This window comes from Gouania willdenowi, chromosome 12 (genome assembly GCF_900634775.1).
Source record: "Gouania willdenowi chromosome 12, fGouWil2.1, whole genome shotgun sequence".
NCBI classification, from domain to species: domain Eukaryota; kingdom Metazoa; phylum Chordata; class Actinopteri; order Blenniiformes; family Gobiesocidae; genus Gouania; species Gouania willdenowi.
In genome coordinates, this window is record NC_041055.1 from 1,308,421 (window position 1) to 1,321,484 (window position 13,064).

The window sequence follows — 13,064 nt, forward strand, 5'->3', positions numbered from 1 at the left end:
CGAAATGAATTTAAATTGTATTAAGTAAAATTAATTATAATACATTAATAAATTAACCAGATAAACAAAAATTCAAACATTAAACAGACTTTGACGGAATTACTATTGACAGTTTCTTTTGGACTTTCCTTGAAAACATTTTGTCAACCATTCAAAGTGATGAATGGATGAATTATTAGATGGTTTTATTCAAATTAACTCAGATACAAATATATAGGAAAATTTACACTGTGCAAAAAAATACAAGTTGTTGAAAAATAATTATCACAATAAAAATAAACAAAACCAAAAACGATGTTATTTTTATAATAATAATAATAATAAAAATAATTAACAATTATTATATTATATTATATATTGCTTTCCAGAAACAGTGAGGACTTAAATAAACCAGGCTGTTGCTGGTAAATATAAAATTAAAAAAAAAAAAAAAAAAAAATCATAATATTAAGAAGAAATCACTGATACATTCGACAAAAAACAAACAAACAAACAAACAAACAAACAAAAACGCTGTATTTTCTTTCACTACACATCCCATAATGCTTTGCGTGTCTTCATGTGATGACGCATATTTTGGCGCGCCTCGCCTGCTGCTTTGCTTGTTATCGTCCCACCACTGCATTAACGGTAATAAAATCATCGTTTATTGTCACTAAATGTTGCTATTATGTGATGTTCTGAACGTAAAGCGTCCTAAATATGTCTGTGTGTGTTTTAATGTGTTACTGTGCTCAGGTTGAAGGCGGTGATGTCTCAGACTCCATCACAGACCGTCTGTTCCTCTGCTACTGACCCTCAGACTGTGGTCGTTACCGCTAATGTTCAGAAATATGCCTTAAAGAAGAAAAAAGTCCTGAATGCAGAGGAGACTGAGCTGTTTGAGCTGAGTCAGGCTGCAGGAATCACACTGGACCAGGAAGTATTCAAGTAAATATACTGATGTGTAACAGTGTAGCTGTAATATCTGTTTATCACAGATATGGTCTAACACAAATACACAAAGTTAGTCCAAAAACATGCAAAGCAATATCAAATATATTCATTATGAATACAGTAAACACCAAAAAAAATATATATATATATACACACTTTTACTCCAAAAAACAAAAACAGCAAAAATAACTTCAAAATGAGACAGTGATAATAGAGAAAAACAGCAGAAAATTACAAATAAATAAATAAAAAACAACCTACAAAGATATAAAATAACTCCAGAAATCATACAAAATTGCTGAAAAATAAACAAAAATGACTACAAAGTATACAAAATGACTTCGAACACACATAAAATTAAATACAATTAAATGCTAAATAACGGAAGTAAATAACAAAAGTGATTTCAAAAACACACAGTGATCCATAACACATAAAATAGAAATGTACAGAATGACAAAAAAATCAATTATACAAAAATTAATCCAAAAATTGACAAAAAACAACAACAAAAATACAAAAAATGTGGAAAAAATATACAATATTACAGAACATACAAAACAATATCAAATATACTCAATATGAAATAAAATAATTATGAAACAGCAAAAAACAAAACACAAAATGACTCTGCAAAAATTACCTAAAAAACAAACAAAATTACAGATGAAAAGGACAACAAAATGCACAAAATGACTACAATTAAATTAAATTCTAACTAACAGAATTAATTAACAAAAAATACAAAAATGACTTAAAAACATACAAAACAGCAAAATATATAGAATGAAAATATATATACTAAACTAACAACAAAAAATTACTCCAAAATACACAAAACCACAACAAAAATATACAAAAATAACAGAAAAACATAAACACACAAAATGTAAGAAGAATATACAAAACTACACAAAAAACCCCAGAAGAAATAAACAAAAACACATGACTACAGTTAAATTAATACATTATTACAGAACATACAAAACAATTTCAAATATACTTAATATGACATAAAATAATTAAAAAAAAAAAAACACAAACACAAAATGATTCCAAAAACAACAACAAAATAAATACTCATAAACCTGTTAAAGTGACCCCAAAAACATACAAAATTACAGATGAAAAGGACAACAAAACACACAAGATGAATACAATTAAATTAAATACCAAATAACAGAATTAAATAACAAAAAATACACAAAATGACTACAATTAAATTAAATTCTAACTAACAGAATTAATTAACAAAAAAATACAAAAATGACTTAAAAACAAACAAAACAACAAAATATATAGAATGAAAATATATATACTAAACTAACAACAAAAAATCACTCCAAAATACACAAAACCACAACTAAAATATACAAAAATGACAAAAAAACATAAACACACAAAATGTAAGAAGAATATACAAAACTACACAAAAAACCCCAGAAGAAATAAACAAAAACACATAAGATGACGACAATTAAATTAAATACAAAATTAGTAAATGACCAAAAAAATATAAAAAAATGACTTCAAAAACACACAGTGACCCATAACACATCAAATAGAAATTTATAGAATAACAAAAAAAGGATACAAAAATTGACTCCAAAAATCGACAAAAAACAACAAAAAAATGCACAATGTGTATTACAATATTACAGAACATACAAAACAATTTCAAATATACTCAATGTGACATAAAATAATTAAAAAAAAAAAACCCACAAAATGACTCCAAAAACAACAAAAAATAAATACTCATAAACCTATTAAAATGACCCCAAAAACATACAAAATTACAGATGAAAAGGACAACAAAACACACAAGATGAATACAATTAAATTAAATACCAAATAGGAGAATTAAATTACAAAAAATACACAAAATGACTTAAAAACACACAAAACAACAAAAATACTCAAAATGACAACAAAAATATGCAAAATTGGCAGAAAAACATACAAAATGTGAGAATATACAAAATTACACAAGAAAAACTCCAGAAGAAATACAAAACTGTTAATGCTCTGATTGGTTGTTATTTTATTGCTGATATGAATATTGATCACGTGACCCTCAGATCAGACACAATCATATGTTTGTGCCCCCTCCTCCTCATAGGATCATGGTGGACCTGCTGAAGATGAACGTTGCTCCTCAGGCTGTTTTCCAGACTCTTAAATCCATGTGTGCCAGTCAGAGAGCGGCTGAGGGCGGAGCTTTGGACGCTTCGTCATCCTCCCACACAACCAGTGCCCCCAGTGCCCCCGCAGCAGCGCCCACAGAGAGCAGAGGTGAGAGAGTCAGACTGAGATGGACCACAGACGCCATCAGTGTGGTCATAGTGGGAATGTTTCACTATAGGTGGCTCACAGTTAGCATGAAACACAAAATAAGCTAAGCTAGCAGTGAGACGTAGCTGTGCAGAGAATGTTTAATAGATCAGTTTTAACTGATCTCTATATATATATATCAGAGCTGCCAAGTTTCAGAAAATAACAATAGTGAGACTTTAGTGACCTGATGCGTTCCGGCGGAAAAAAAGTGTCCTTTTTTAACATGACTTTGTCCTGTTTTAATGTTGATTTCTACCTTCAGAATGATGTCATCACCTCCATACCAGCAGCTCTCCCTGCACTGTGTCCTCCTAATGCTAGTTCTAATTAACCAGAAATTACAAATGAAAACTAACAAGAATTTTGACTAAATAACAATAGTGTTCATAACACTGCTAGTAGCTGAATAAGAGTTTTAATTAATTTAAGTTAATGTCTAACACAGACATACACACGTAGGAGTGGGTGATATGGGGAAAAAAAATCACATCACGACTTTTTTTGTAAAATCACGATTACATCAAAAAAATTTTCATTCAAATCATTTAGATCATTTTAAAGTTATTTACCAATAAAACAAACCAATTCACTTATTTAAAATCATCTCCCTAAATGGAAGAAAGGAATAAAAGATTATTTAAGACAAGGTCATTTTCAAATATTTTTTTAATTTGTATATAAGCAATTTATCAAACTGGTTCTAAGTACAATTAACATTAAACAAAATGTTCTTATAGTCACACAGTCTTTTTACTTTGTTTAACTAAAGTAGTGTAGCATTAGCATTAGCATTAGCAACACTTGCTACATAACAAGGCATCATATCAGTCTAGTGATTTCTATTAGTTATTGAGGTGACACACTCATATTAATAAAATCATACTTTAAACAGTGTTTGAACGCCTCATTTCACACAGTTTATACAATCATATCCTTTACAAGATAAAACGTTACTGCTTTGGTTACATTAGGCCTGGGTGATATGGACCAATATTCATATCTATATATTTTTCCTCAAAATGGCAATAGGTGATATAAACTCAATTTATTTATTTATATTTTCAATAATTTTATAAGAAAAAAAATAATGTGTCAAAGTCAGTGCTTCTGCCCTGTTTAAGTGCTTAATAATCTGTAATGTCTGTAATGCTGACTAGCAAATGGTGAGATTTGGCAGAAAAAAAACCGTTGGATGTTCTGTGTATGGACCACAGACATATGAAGTAGACACGACACCGCAAGGGTGAAAATGTGAACTACAGATGGTTCTATGATCTCATGTTTTAATCTTTAACAATCTAATATCATCAGATCGCACACCCTTATACACACTTGAGAGAGAGAGACAAAATGTTAGTTTTTTAGATGAGTAAACTAACACGATAACACACACACACACATACACACACACACACACACGCACACACACACACACACACACACACACACACACACACACACACACACACACACACACACACACACACACACACACAGCAATATAAACAGTGAACTAAACTGGGTAGTTACAGACCATCTCAGACAGAGTTTGTTTTCTAGAGACTTTCTTTCTGAAAGCGTGTCGACGAGTCAGTGCCTGTTGTGTGAGGTGTCGTTAGACACGGCTCGTCAAGACCTGCCTTACGTTGCTTCTGATTGGTTTATTATTGTGTGATGCTTGTCGTGGTTGGTTAGATTTAGGCACAAGGAGACATGGATTGGTCTGGGATTGAACCAAAGTTCATTATCATGAAAAAAATAAATAGAGTATTGAATGGGGAAATATAAGCGTGAGAAATGTCAAGTGTGGCATGTGGTGTGAGAATGCATCAAATTGCGTGACTGTCACACTCAAAGCGTGAGGCTTGGCAGCTCTGTATACATACATGTATTTATAAGCTCAGCCTCACCCACGGCCGCTCCTCTTCCTCCTCCTCTTCCCCCTCTTCTTCCTCTTCCTCTCTCTGCTGTTCTCATGTTGTGAAGAGGAGGATTCATTGGTCTCTGCAAAGAGCTCCAAACCTCCTGTGGCTCCGCCCCCGGCGTCGGGCCAAAGGGCACCCACCAGGCTCAACGCCAAAGCTGTGGCGTACGGCCCTCAGGACTCACAAGGTTCCCCCACCTCCGTCTGCTGCTGATCAAACTTAACCATGACATGTTTGTGCATGTGCATGTGCATGTGCATGTGCAGATGTAGAACACAAACACAATATAAATCAGTGCGAAAAATCATCCTTTAAAACAAACATGAGCAACACGTGGCCCTCAAAATTATTAGACACAAAATGACTCCAAAAAACATACAAAATTACAGTGAAATACATGAAAAGGACAACAGAATATACAAAAACAGCAAAAATACACAAAGTGAAAGCAAATACACACCAAATGAGAGAGAAAATGCTAAGTGACCCCAAAAAACTCACAAATTTACAAACCGATACACAAAGTACTTGAAAAATACATGAAAAGGACAACAGAAATACATAAAAACCAGCAAAAATACATAAAGTGACTCCAAAAAATGTGCGAAATTACAGAAAAATACATGAAAAGGACAATAGATAATACACAAAAAACAGCGAATATATAGAAAGTGACTGCAAATACACACAAAATGACTCACTTAGCGTTTTAGTACTTAGTACATGAAAAATACATAAAAAGAACAAGAATAAACAGAAACAAGCGATAATACACAAAATGACAAAAATAAATAAATTACAGTGAAATACAAAACAAACACAATAGAAAACTCATAAACCAGCAAAAATGCAGAAAGTGACTGCAAAAAACTCTAATAAATACCTGAAAAATACACAAAACGACAACAAAAATATACACGAATGACAAAAAATACCCACCTACAAACACACAGAAGGACTAAGAATAAATTACTTAAAAATGTACAAAGCAGTGTCTAAAATACACAAATATGACTCATAACACTGCACAAAGCAGAAAAAATATACAGAAATACAACAAAGAATATTAAACGTGCAAAATGACTAATAATACACAAAACAGCAACAGAAATACAGAAAATGACAACAGAAATATACAGAATATACAGAAAAATACAACATGACACAAAGCAACACATTATACAAAACAATAACAAAAATACACATTAACACAAAAGAAATGTACAAAATAACATAAAAAATACACAAAATAACATAAATACGCAAAATAACAGAAATACACAAAATGACAATAGAAATATACAGAATTGACAGAAAAGAACCAAAAACTACAAAACTAAACAAAACAATTATTTTATACTAAACAATAACAAAATTACAGAAAACAATAACAAAAATACACAACACCAAAAAAATGAAACATACAAAACAACAGCAAAACTACCCAAAACGACAGCTGTGATTGGTCATTCTTTTAAATGCCAACATGAATGTTTGATCATGTGACCCTCAGATCATGTTTGTGGCCCCGCCTCCTGTGATAAATGTTGTTTATCTCTACTTTAAAGCTTTATTATTATTATTTCTTTATTTCTTTGCCGGCTGAGCCGTGTGCGGTAACGGTGATGGTGTTGGTCTCTTTTCCTCGTCGCAGTACGCAGCAAACCGTCGACTAACCTCGGTGAGAAAACGCGTGAGACGTCGTCTCAGCGAGTGCAACGACAGCCCAGCGCCAGCAGGGGGCAGAAGACCAAAAGCTCAGGGAGCAGCAGCTCATCCTCACAAATCAACTCCACATGAAAAATCTACTGTTCACATGTCATGGCTTTCTACTGTATGTATGTTGTGTTCACTTTAAAGTTTTAAATCTGATCAAATAAATATGTTTGACTTGCTTTTTCAGTGTTTATTTGTTAAACTTGCACAGGTTGGTTTTATCATGAGAATCCATCAAAACCACTGTTTTTATTAGTGATGATCAGATGATCATAACTTTCCAGTAATGGTTCATTTCTTCATGCTTCAGAAACTCCTGACTGCTGTCCACAGTTTGGGGCGGAGCTGGATGCGGTATACTGTTGAGCTTTGTGATTCTTATACAGTTAAAAATAATCAACCTCAAAATAAATAAATCATGCCATATAAATTATTTTATATGTTACATAATTATATAGGTATACAAAATAGATATGGGTTAATGTTAAGGTTAAGGTTAGGGTTAATGATAGGGTTATGGTTGAGGTTAATATTAGGGTTAAGGTTAAGGTTAATATTAGGGTTAAGGTTAGGGTTAAGGTTAATGATAAGGTTAAGGTTAATATTAGGGTTAAGGTTAAGGTTAGGTTAATGATAAAGTTAAGGTTAATATTAGGGTTAAGGTTAGGGTTAAGGTTAATATTAGGGTTAAGGTTAGGGTTAAGGTTAATATTAGGGTTAAGGTTAAATGATAAGGTTAAGGTTAATCTTCGGGTTACGGTTACGGTTCGGTTAAGTGCTCAGTTACGGTTACTATTAGGGTAAGGTTATATTATGTTAAGGTTAGGGTCCGGTTATAACTCTTCGGGTTCATGTATTCTATTAGGGTTACTGTTACTATTCGGGTTACGGTTCATATTCGGGTTCAGGTTCATCTTCGGGTTCCGGTTCGGTTCCGGTTCATCTTCGGAGTTCCGGTTCCTATTCAGGGGTTCAGGTTGAAGGATTGGGTTAGAGTTAGAATAAGACTGAACGTGATTGATTTATTGAAAGTTGGGCTCCGCCCCGAACTTCAGGCTGCAGTCAGGGGCTTCTCATGCTTCATATGCTCATACAACCCCCTACTGGCCACATGTATAATTACAGGCAGCTCTATCCCACAATGTGTGATTCATTAAAACAAATAGTTATGGATGTGAATTACAAAACATGTATAAATAAATAATATATTTCTCTACATAAATATCATGTGTAAATGAAACTCTGCATTGCTTCCTTAAGCTGTCACATGGTACAGCCAGGCAGCGATGTCTCGCTCATCATCATTTTGGCTCCTCCCCCCCCAAATGAAGCAAGCCTCAATGCGCGTTTTGCGGAAACGCCCCCTTCATTATTCAACACACACATTGTAGCCTCGGCACATTTCAGATCATCACTGGTTTTTACCATATTTAGATTTTAATCCATGAAAAATGATTATTTACCTTTTTAAACATCAGTTATTTTGACCTATTTTTATTATTGTTTATTCAGTAAGAAGACAGTGAGCTTGTGCAATGTTTTAAATGCAGTTACATGAGCTACTCACGTGGGGGCGCTGTTACTATAGGTGAAACTTTTCCAAACAGATGAAGAGTCATGAGAAAAAGTGCATTAAATTAACAGATGAAATCATTAAAATTTTATAATCTTCATTTTTTGTTAATCATGCTAAATCACAAAAACACACAAAAGTAGAGAAAAAAATACTGAATAATAAAAAGAACAAACAAACTACAACAAAATACACAAATCAACACCATAAACACACACTAAGAGAGAAAAATACTCACTATTACCAGCAACACACGAAACAACAACAAAGACACACTAAATCACAAAAAAATACACAAAAATAACAGACATACAAAACAACACCAAAAAACACACACTGAGATAGAATAATTTAAAAATTACCAACAACACAACAAAAACACACAAAATAAGTGAAAAATATACTGAATAATAAAAAAACAAACAAACAAGAACAAAACACACAAAATGATATAGATGATGTTGATTAGAACATGAACTGAAAATAAAAGGATCAGGGAGGTAAAAACTATAAAAATAAATCTATTCAAGAGAAACTAAATACTGTTTCATTCATTTATTTACTAAATGAGATTCTTTAAAAGCTGTTTTTTGTCCATTATTATGATTTATAGATGTATTTTTTAACAGAATTCTGATGAAAATGTAGTAGTCGGACATAAGAGGGACTAGAGCTAAAAACCACTGATCTTCATCACTTCCTGTACTGGGTCTGAGTGACAGCGTGTGTGTGTTCACAGCTCTAGACCTCCATCAGAAACACACCAAACGCTCCAGAATCCTCCTTCCTGATCCACTCCAGACTTTGTTTTCATGTTCCTATGAGCGACTAATCTTAGATAGTTTGATTCTCCTCAGTGTGAACGCTCCCTCACACAAACATACATCTGTACTTTCTCCTGTGGGACACATCACATGTTCCAAAGGGGCTGAATTTGGCCCCCGGGCCTTAGGTTTGACACCTGTCAAATTGGCTGACTTTTGGTTAATCAGGCCCCAGGGCAGGAGGGTTGGCCTCAATTATAATTGTAATTGCATAATTCATCATTAATTACAATTATGACATAATTATAATTGTAATTGTTTCTGTTGTAATCATAATTAAATTTTAATTGAGTTCAGATAATTGACTCGCATGAAAAATCTATAAAACTGTAATTTTCAATGTAATTAAACACAAAGCTGGTGAACCATGTTAGAGTTCTATAACTGATACATACATACTTAATTATTATTAAAATATGTTTCATATCAACTCTTCCCACGACCTGTCACTTCTTTTTAGGATCATTACAACATTTAAAAAATAATTCAACATCACATCTCACTCTCACTTTAAAACAGGCGACTCTTCCCCACCCCTTCCATTGTCCCACCCTGACTCCCTCTTCCCGGTTCCCTTCCCCCTCACCTAGGTGTAACACTGCCCTCACTTTTTATAATAAAATATAATAAATGATTACTCTTCCTTAGAGAGGGCTGATGATGGTCACAATTATACAATAAAATAAATTCATTTATTATGTCCACACCATAAATATTATTACCAATAGATTCATTGATTATGAATCCTAACAAGGAAACCAATAAATGATAAAGTCATTAGATGATAGATAATATTTATTAATGTATTTTACAGCTGATTATAGACATGGGTCAAACTGACCTGTTAGCATTAGAGATGCTAACAGAAAGCTAACACAAGAGGAAGGGTACATTATGTATTAAAGGCTCAGTAATTGTGATTGAACTTTAGTAATTGAGAATGTAATTGTATTTGACTTTCAGGGGAAAAATACTAATTGCAAATTTAATTGTCATTGAACATGGATAATTGAAGAGGTAATTAGAATAGAAAAAAATGTAATTGACCCCAACCCTGAGTGTGTTTATGTTGTCGTGATGTTTTTGTCAGCCACATGGGGGCAGTAGAAGAACAGGGTCTGTGTGTGTGTGTGTGTGTGTGTGTCTTTATGTGGCTGTTTGTCCTGTTTATATGCTCTCTCTCTCTCTCTCTCTCTCTCTGTAATTGATGGACCATCTCATATTGCTGTGGTGTATCAGACTTAATGGAGCTTGACAGAGCAGAGGGAGAGATTTGAACCCTCCTCCATCCCTCCTCTATCCCTCCATCCTAACGTAAACCCAAATGAGTAGAGGAACGTACATTATCCGTGGGTGATTATGCTGTGTGGGATTCCCACTGTTCTCACTGGTTCCACTGGATGTGCTAATGGTGCTTTGATGATCAAAGGATCAAAGACACCGTGTGACTCACGTCTGAAAGTAAACACTCTGCAGCTGTTGTGGGGATCCTAAATGTGTTTGACCAAGGTAAACGGCGTGAATTTATGGCTCCCAGCGCACAGTACCCATGGCGGTCCACAGGGGGCAGTGCAGGTCCAGCTAAGCTAAGCTAACCCTATTGGTCTAGGTCCCAGCCCAACACTTAGGATGGGTTAATTTGGTTTGGAGGGGATTCTCTTAAGCTTCCTGGCATTAAATACAAAACGCCATTGCTCACGTGTCCACGCCGTACGGTACGCTAGGCTAGGCTATGCTAGGCGAGGCTACGCGTTATTAAGAGTGTGGAATGATGCTGTTGTTGTGGAGGAGGAAGAAGCAAAGACTGTTGAAGAATGAGCTGCAGTCAAAGCTTTTGGAAAATCATTAATGGAAGGTGTTGGACTGAACCGTGTGTGTGTGTGTGTGTGTGTGAGCTGTTCCCAGGTGACAGAAACCTGCAGGGAGACACACACTATTTCAGGAGCCAATATCACACCTCGCTCCTCCTCGCTCTGTTTTTCCTCCTCTCTCTCTTTTCCTCTGAGCACCAACATCAGCTACATTTCATCTATTTTATTAGTCATATTGTCTGTTTTTCTGTTACATTGTGTGTTTCTGTTGTCATTTTAAGTTTTTTTCTGTCATTTTTGAATTTGCTGTGGTATTTTTGTGCATTTTTTGTTATATTTTGTCATTTTTTCTAATTTATCTGGTATTTTTGTGTGTTTTTTTGGGTTAATATTGTGTATTTCTGTTGTCATTTTATATACTTTTGTGTAATTGTCATGCATTTTTGTTGTCTTTTGTGTGTTTTTCTGTAATTTTAATATTTTTTAGAGTCAATGTGCATTTTTGTTGTCATCTTGTAAATTGTTCTGGTATTTTTGTGTATTTTGTTAGTCATATTGGTTGTTTTTCAGTTATATTATGTATTTTTGTTGTCATTTCCTGTTTTTTTCTCTTGCCATTTTATATATTTATGTTTATTTTTGTGTGTTTTTGTTGTATTAATAGTAGGTCAGTGTCCGTAGGAAGTATGTGTTGCTATAGAAAAGTGGGAGGGGTCAGTCGCTTTTTCATGGATGGTTAAATGAGGTTGTGTTTGAAGGTGGGACGTCAGAGACATTTAGGTTTGTTATAAAATGTGAGAACTATTGTCATTACACTAATGTGAAAGTACCACTACCTGTGCAAAGTAAAAAAGTAAAAAATTTGAAAGTGTTTTGAGGCTAAATCTGGTTAGATTTGTGTTTGGAGGATAATTAAAGAGTATTTATGGACGAATATTGTGATAAGTATGGATGTGTTATCCATCATGGTTATTCTGTTGCATTGGTGTTAAACACAAACCCTTTGTATGTTTAAACAAACATGTTAAAGGAACATATTTTTCATCCATCTCCATCTGTTCTAAGAAACCCAAAAACTTAATATTTGGGGTTTATTTTTCCAAACTCGTCTGTTTTCCAGAGTTTTAGCTTTAAAGTCACTTTCTGAGCAGTTCTGAAATCAGGCCATTTTGGGGACTGTTTATGCATATTCATGAGTGGGCGTGTCTATAGACGCTGACTTAATGCCTTGCTCTTTTACAGGGTGATCAGTGTTCACCAAAGCCATTTTATTTTTTCTATCCACACACTGTTATTGTTTTCAGCTAAAAAACTGCCCATTACAGTAAAACACATGATATTTAAGAGGCTATTGTTATTGTGAGTCAGTCTCTGTGTTTATCTCAGCAGCAGCAGTCATTCATACTCTCATCAGAGTGTTAATCTGCTGAGTCACTTTCTTTTCCTCTGCTCTTCTAACTACAGGAATTGTGCATTTAAGGTGATAATCATTTGTTTTCTCCAACCGCTGCGTCGCATTGTGTCACAAACACATCAGATCAGCGACATGAGGTGATATAACAGGCTCGCCAATGCACCGAACCACAGAGTGGAGTACACCTCCGCATGAACAAATAGTCCTGACACTACAGTGTACGTTCACCGTGGAGGCGTGGCATCGCCAGCAGGAAAGTTCTGCATTTAGTTTTACCGGTAGCCATCACTCCTTCGCTAGTGAGAAAAAAAATGGCGGACTTTCACAAAAGTTTTCATCAGGTTGGGGGTGGAGTCCATGGGTGGAGTTACCAGCGGAGGGGAGGGTATTTTCTTTCCCGATTTGGCTTGTGACGTCACAAATCTGGAAAATTTGAAACGGAGCAATTTTCTCTGTGTTATCAGACGTAGACAAACCACGAACAAACGACTGGATGGATTTATTTCATATTTTGTGCTGGTGGACACT

At 34.3% G+C, this 13,064-nt stretch overlaps 1 protein-coding gene across 4 annotated transcripts; it reads left to right on the forward strand.

Moving 5' to 3' along the window:
• The first annotated feature begins 505 nt into the window (after nt 1-505).
• On the forward strand, nt 506-7,092 carry mzt2b (mitotic spindle organizing protein 2B). Of its 4 annotated transcripts, none has more exons than XM_028463357.1 (5): nt 506-630; nt 739-930; nt 3,059-3,231; nt 5,260-5,385; nt 6,853-7,092. In XM_028463357.1, exons 2-5 carry the CDS (start codon nt 752-754, stop codon nt 6,996-6,998), a joined length of 624 nt encoding a protein of 207 aa, XP_028319158.1. In that variant the 5' UTR covers nt 506-630; nt 739-751; the 3' UTR covers nt 6,999-7,092. The 4 variants fall into 4 exon arrangements, with proteins under 4 accessions (XP_028319158.1, XP_028319162.1, XP_028319160.1 ...); XM_028463361.1 differs by having other exon boundaries at nt 5,265-5,385; nt 6,853-7,018; XM_028463359.1 differs by lacking the exon at nt 5,260-5,385.
• The last annotated feature ends 5,972 nt before the right edge of the window (nt 7,093-13,064 follow it).

Coding starts and splice junctions, on each gene's coding strand:
- mzt2b (XM_028463357.1), top strand. CDS start 752: ATGTCTCAGACTCCATCACAGACCGTCTGTTCCTCTGCTACTGACCCT. Junction 931..3,058: donor CTGGACCAGGAAGTATTCAA/GTAAATATACTG, acceptor TCCTCCTCATAG/GATCATGGTGGACCTGCTGA. Junction 5,386..6,852: donor CGGCCCTCAGGACTCACAAG/GTTCCCCCACCT, acceptor TCCTCGTCGCAG/TACGCAGCAAACCGTCGACT.